The sequence below is a fragment of the Macrosteles quadrilineatus genome, unplaced genomic scaffold, assembly GCF_028750875.1.
Source record: "Macrosteles quadrilineatus isolate MER2022 unplaced genomic scaffold, UCM_ALF_1.0 Scaffold_4__1_contigs__length_99947679, whole genome shotgun sequence".
Classification (NCBI taxonomy): domain Eukaryota; kingdom Metazoa; phylum Arthropoda; class Insecta; order Hemiptera; family Cicadellidae; genus Macrosteles; species Macrosteles quadrilineatus.
The window spans coordinates 30,317,005-30,323,839 of record NW_026542597.1 but is presented as its reverse complement, the minus strand read 5'-3'; the positions used below and the strand labels follow the sequence as shown (position 1 = coordinate 30,323,839).

Below are 6,835 nucleotides of genomic sequence, written 5' to 3'. Positions count from 1 at the left end.
CGTTTGAAGATCAAATTCTGCCAAGAAAGAAGAAACAAATGTATTAAGCAACACATTTCTTGATTATCCATGGTAGAAGAAGACCACTGCAGTTTTTACCAACGTTCTAACAATTACTTTTAATAGCCTATAAGCTAAGAAAAAAGTCTACACACTTTCCTTAGTTCATTGTTTGTTGGAATAACAGTACTGTATCCAAACTCCTACTAGTTTTCAGTACTAGTTTGGTAGGAATGAGCAGTATTTAGTTGCAAAACTGTCTATAGGTCTGGTTGGATTGATATTTCTCCACTGTTTAGACAAACACATTAAAAATCCTATTATCACTTCTCTCTTTAAGTAGAAAGTATTTAACAGATAATTTACCAGCAGAGGATAATCGTAGCAGATTTACACATAATTTGATTGGAACCTTCAAGCTCTTTGCAGGTATAATTTCTTTGAAACATTGAAGGTTTGTAAGTTTCATCAATAGGTAACAATCTTGTTACAGTACCAATTTTAAATGTTTACAAATGTTTAGCTTTAATCACTGAATGAAACTAGATTTTTAACTAAGAAATCAGATAGGCCTACTATAATATGTTTAAAAAAATTTTAAAACATTTGTAGCCTACATAAAAATTAAGCCTTTAAGATAAGCTTTCCTGTAAATACCTCATAAGTCCAAACTCAGATTTTCACTAAGCATTAAGCCTAATTGGAATGATTTAAAATCTTCTATAGACCTAACGGGATAAAATAAAACATCAGAAACTTGTAAAGCACTGTAAAATTTATTATATAATATAAAATAATTTACAAAACAGTTTTTGTATGAACTCATCTTGATATATTACAAAAGATGCTGTAAAGCGACAAAAGTCACGGAATGTTATGTAAGATTTGCACGATGATGAGCGAAACTGTGGTCCCATGGGGAATGTTCGACAAAAATCTAGACTATGTTTATATATTAGTTGCAATTGTTTGATAAACTTTACAAAACACACTGACCTTTAAAGTTGTGCGAAACATTGACATATCTTAACTTAACAAAACAGTGCTATCAGTAAATGCAAGTAGTTCCTCAAATCAACTGAGGCATAACTTAAGTTTGACAGTCATAATCAAATTCACAATAAAAACATCTTCAAACAATTCCACCAACAGTAAAAAACAAATACATATTTGAAAAGCATAGACTGACAAAAGAGCTTTACAGTTACAAGATATGGGCCAGTGTGTTATGCAAAGCTGACATGAACATGATCTGGCAACATACTTGCTGATAAGGCACTAACGGGTACTACATTATATATACAATGAAAAATACAGAATGTTGTAAAGGATATGAATACTTTACATACAATAGATAAGAGTAATAATCACATATGAATTTTGGAACTGCATTGTGGCCCAAATAGAAAAATATATATACAAAACGTTTATGCAGCCTTTACTCTCTTATCCATGATTAGTTGGCAATGATCAATCTGAACTGACAAAACTGTCTTTATACAATACCAAAAGTTAGTTATCATCAAGTGTCTTTGTAAGTTCAACTACAAAACGACTCAAAAATTCAACAAATAATAGCATACTTAATTAGGTTGCTTGTGAGCAGTCTTGCGAGTAATGTCATGGAATGATAGAGGATTACATATTGAAAACTCACAAATTAAACACAGTACTTCGGAATAAATAATTAAGAATATCGTGTAAAATAAAAAAAATAAATAAAAAAAAATTGGTTGACTCTTATGCAAATTTGTTGCTGCCCGGACATACAAAAATGACTGACACGGGAAGACTTAAGATAAAAACAGTTTGAACACATAAAGTTGTTCTTTTTGCTGGAATAGTTAAGTAATGAAGGACTGAAGCATAATATACAAATTAATTCTAATATATTAATTGCATCAATAATATTAATAATAACAAACTAAAATAATATACTATGATCACATTTTTTATAAGTCTAAGTAAAATATACAATATTCTCACACTTTCTAATACACACATAACCAGGGACACTTAACGCCAATGGTAAAACCCGAAAATGGTTTTCTAATATTGGTAAATTAGTTGAGCTGAACGCCAGAAGCCATAACCATACAAGAATCAATCTTAAACTTCTAGAAAATATTGCATGATAATATTGCTTCTAAAATGTGAACGTGTCTATTTAACTTCATCAAAAATAAGAAAACGGCTAAATAATATATACTTCACAAATTGTGAAAGACACCTTTCAGTCTGATACAATTATCTTTTCATAACCTAAACAAGTTTAGAACAGTTCCATGCAATGCCAAAACAATTAGGTGGAGTAAACATGTAGCCTACAATTAAAATACATAAAAAAGCATATAATAAGTAGTTCAAGTAACAGTTATAAGAACATACAGAATGTGAAATAATTGCAATCAATAGATAGAATTCATTATTAGGCCTACCATATTTTGTCTTGTAGTCTAAACTCTTACTGTACAGTAGGTTGTAATTTATTATTAGGGCATAGCTTGGAGTTTGAATATTTGGATAGCCTATAGCCAGACATTGTCATTTTATTGCTTAATAATGACTTTCACACCACTGTGACACAAAAGACTCAAAGAAAAGGCAAAATAGGCCATGAGAGTTTCGAATTTGAATTAACAGGCTCTACACTATATGCTTTCCTGTTAGTAAGAAAAATAATTTTTATTTACACTCTTTTAATTAAATGTCAGGCTTATATTATTGTGAATTTATGTGTGGGTCACTTTTAAAGGAGTTTCAGTATGCCTATTTAGAGTTTTGCATCAATAGGTACCGTAGCCTACCAGTATTCAAGAGTTTAACCGGGCACATGCTAATTGAGAACATTTTACTGTAATAACAATTACTAGTAAGTTAGTGTGTGTGTAAACAACTATGAAAATGTTTCTGTTTTATCTTTAAGATCCTCAGAAACAAGTTACGTGGACAAAGGTGGCAGAGAATAGGCCAGGATCGGTCATGTGAGGTTAGGTCATCAAAAGTCTATCAAACCAAAATTGCCTTAGTCTAGAGATCAAAGCTTTTTTGCAACAATTTGTCCTTAAACAAGTTTTTGGTAAATTAAATAGGCTACACCTATCTAATCATTTTTTATCCAACACACTTTGGATATAGCCTAGCCCTTCTAGTGATAACTTGTTAGGCCTAAGTTAGTACCTGTCACCCTAGATGTGTATATGACCATAGACTAAGCAACACAAAGGGAGTATGATTTATCTATGATATGACTTAACCGCAAAACGGAATAAATATGCAGCCTACTGTCCAGAGAAAAATAATAATATTATCAACTGAGGAACTGAGCTGGAACACGCTTTATATATTTTAACATAAATATAAGGGAAAATTAGACCAATTTGTATGTACCAAGGCAAAAATGTGGTTCGGATTCCACTATAAGCTGTAGGTAACTCAGTTGCCATTAGCTGTATGGGCTATTAATTAACAGCTGTGTCTAAGTAATAAGTCGGCCTTAGTCAATAACAAGACTACAAGATCATTTTACACTCATCTCCATTCATACTTGGCTTAAAATACCTACTTTGTATGGTCGCCATTTCATTGAAAAGTATAAAAGTATTAAGATTATTTAGTCCTGCAATGGACTGACATGCCTTTTATAAACTTATTAGCCTACTGACTAAGACCAACTTTTTCTTTAACTGAGACCATTTACTAAAAGCCCAATTATTATCATCAATTGAGATAGGGACCCCACCTATGTGCGTATTTTAACCCAAATTAGTGAAGGACGAGTGTAGAATGAAGTGAAATGATCTTTGTAGCTTTGTTTGCTAGTGAGCCCTGTTCACTTTACAATACCATAATTTAAGTTTTTTTAAAAATACACATATAAAACCTAAATTAACGAAGAAAAAAAACATGAAAACCAATCCAACATCATTACACGGCTATGTAAAGTTTGTAGCCACCTTAACACCCAACCTCGATAACCGTGAAAATAAGACAAAAGTTGATTTATTTAATAAGTTACAGGTCTAAAGAATTCATTCCACTTTTGATAAAATGTAAACAAGTCTATCTTGGCTATTTGTTATGAGCAAATTTAAGGCTATTCAACGACACGAGTAAGTTAATATTTATAAACAAGTTATATATTGAGTGGTGTATATTATGATTAAATTCCTTAAATTAATCTATGAACTTTTATGAAATGAAGTTTAAAAAGTTTACATTTAAACTACGGTACTGAAACTAATGTACTGAGTAGTTAGTGTAAACAATGCTTGTGGTATGCCTATAAAAACAGTCAAGATTTAAAAAGACATTTTTCATTTCATTAACTTACAGTACTGTGAAGACTACAGATAAAACCCAAACTACGCCAGTAGGTTTGAGTTAACGTAACTTACTTAAGTTATAAGTAACTTGTTACGAGCAAAGTTAATCAGCAACCAAGGTTAAGTTTCAGCTAGGCTAATAAAAAAATATAGGATTAACTCACATACAGCACAGGCTAGCAAAACTCGGTTCATGACAATTTATGTAATTTTGAGGAAAATTCTAACTTACATCAGGAAAGTTATTGTGAAATAGGGTACAAGTCTTTATCGGCTAGGCTCTAATGTGCAATCTTGACAAAATATAAGTTAGCTACCTCACTGACTTTAGTAGACTATTGACTTTCCAGTGTTATTTAGGGCAATCAATAACCTGGTAGTATTTGTTAAAGGCTTGACCATAAACATGACATGAATGAACACATAGGTTGCTTACCGTTTGCCTTTCACCAATGATTACTGGTACGGTACAGCTTGGTGGCCTAGGCCTATTAGCAATAGACTAAGATTTACCATACCTAGGTCTACCGTACTTTAGAAATGATAAAGGCACATAATTGAACATTTGTAAAATCAGTTAGTTACAACTCCTAAACAGTCTCTTTACCATCTAATTTCTTTGCCAGGTCTGATACTAGTTCTTTAAAAATAAGTGGATCAATATTCTTACCGAGTTGATAAAGCACAAACCAATCACCAATCTGACATTTTCTTGAGATAGTCTCTATTTGTTCTTGAGGTGACAGACGTGATCGAGCCCTCAGTAGGTATAGACGAACTTGCGGTCCCATGACAACAGCAGCGCGATAAATCAGCGACATTCCAGTAATGATAGTAAGAAGAATAAACCAAAACCATAGGAAAACATAGATTTTCTCATTTACGATATTGAGAGGAAGGACACATAATCCATCAAACTTCTGTACAGTTCCTGAGGGACCATATTTGTGGAAGGTGCATTTTGTAACCTTTGGGAACACTCTTGACATAGGGTCTTCTCTCTCTTCTTGCTCCATTTCTGTAAATTTGACAACATCTGATCCATATGTACTAAACTCACCATCTAGAAAGAAGTCCATGAAGTAAATCTGAGCAATGACGTTAATGAAGTTTAGTACTTCACAGATGAAAAATCTGATTGCGTAGAAATTCTGAGTATGAAGATTAGTGGCAAAGTAGTCTACAAGGAGCTTCTTACGGTCAGTCTTGCATTCCTCGCTCACTACGGGGCAGTTCAAGTCCAAAACCAACATTTTGATTCTTCCACCTTCCCATGTTTTCCAAAGGTAACGTGGGACGTAGAAAAGCATAGCTTGAAAGAACAAAACAAAACAAACCCACTGATAGTATTTGTGATACTTAACTTCGTCTTCTCCCTCTACATGGCTGGCTACTCCCGGCTGAATAATGTCTTTACCGATGGTTCCTGCGAGGCGATTGGGAATGGTAAATGTAGAATAGATCCAACAATAAGTGTCCATCACATTCAGAGGTATTTCGTCTACGATACAGTCGATTGGATCACCGATGTACTGACGCGAGGTCACCAACAACGAGAAAGCAACCAGCAAAATTACGGTCGCTTTGTAGTGTAACCGGAACACATTATTATCGATACATACAGCGTCTATTTTTAATAGCCCCTTTACGGAGCCAAACACGTCGAACATGGTTGATTTTTATTCACACACAATAACCTAAAACACAACACTAAATCCACACACACGCCCTGGCTCCGCCACTGACTGAAATGGTGCTTTCCACTTCCAGTTCTCCGAGCTGCGCAAACGAGACGCGCAGTGATTTGATCGAAGAGAGGTGGGGGAATTTCCCCACTGTAGCCTCGCCAAGGGCTCCTGTTCTCTCACCCCCTCTCTTTCAATCGCCATCTCTCTCTCTCTCTCTACAGGATTGCCAACAGTTCAATGTCCTAACAACACCAACACCAGCTTTCAATAATAATTCTCTCGTTTAATCTTAATCAATGAACAAAAGTAAACAAAATTAACAACTAGCAATCGTGCATCTGAACGTCATAACTGTTGAAAAAAAGTTGTGTGTTTAATAATAACTTAAATTGGTTCCTATTTTGTTTTTTATTTAAATACTAGCTGTAACCCGCGGGCTTTGCCCCGTTTAACTTCTTAATTTTCAAGATTATCTCGTTCGCATGGCTCAATCACGTCCTGGTTGAAGTTTGTTCGCTACGCTCACTCACCTGTAGGTGGGAGCTCGTTCGCTACGCTCACTCACCTTTAGGTTGGAGCTCGTTCGCTGCGCTCACTTGCCTTCAGGTTAGCTCGTTCGCTACGCTAACTCTCCTCCAGGTTGAAGTTCGTTCGCTACGCTCACTCACCTTTTGGTTGCAAATTAGCTGTTGTCATAAATGTAAAAGAAATAATAGTGCTGCACCCTGTTGGTAATCCTTGTAACTTTAATGCTATTGAACATCACAGAACAGAAACAACTTGTTTAGTTGAAACAGCTGTTAAGATTCAATAATTCCATTT

The 6,835-nt window shown here is 34.3% G+C and overlaps 1 protein-coding gene across 1 annotated transcript; it reads right to left on the bottom strand.

Moving 5' to 3' along the window:
• Positions 1-757: 757 nt before the first annotated feature.
• LOC128991499 (innexin inx2) lies at positions 758-6,098 on the bottom strand. Its single transcript, XM_054414425.1, has one exon. The coding sequence runs from the start codon at positions 5,993-5,995 to the stop codon at positions 4,916-4,918; it is 1,080 nt and encodes a 359-aa protein (XP_054270400.1). The 5' UTR covers positions 5,996-6,098; the 3' UTR covers positions 758-4,915.
• Between the last annotated feature and the right edge of the window lie 737 nt (positions 6,099-6,835).

Bases quoted from the DNA above. Each gene is read 5' to 3' on its own strand.
- LOC128991499 (XM_054414425.1), bottom strand. From the start codon at position 5,995: ATGTTCGACGTGTTTGGCTCCGTAAAGGGGCTATTAAAAATAGACGCT.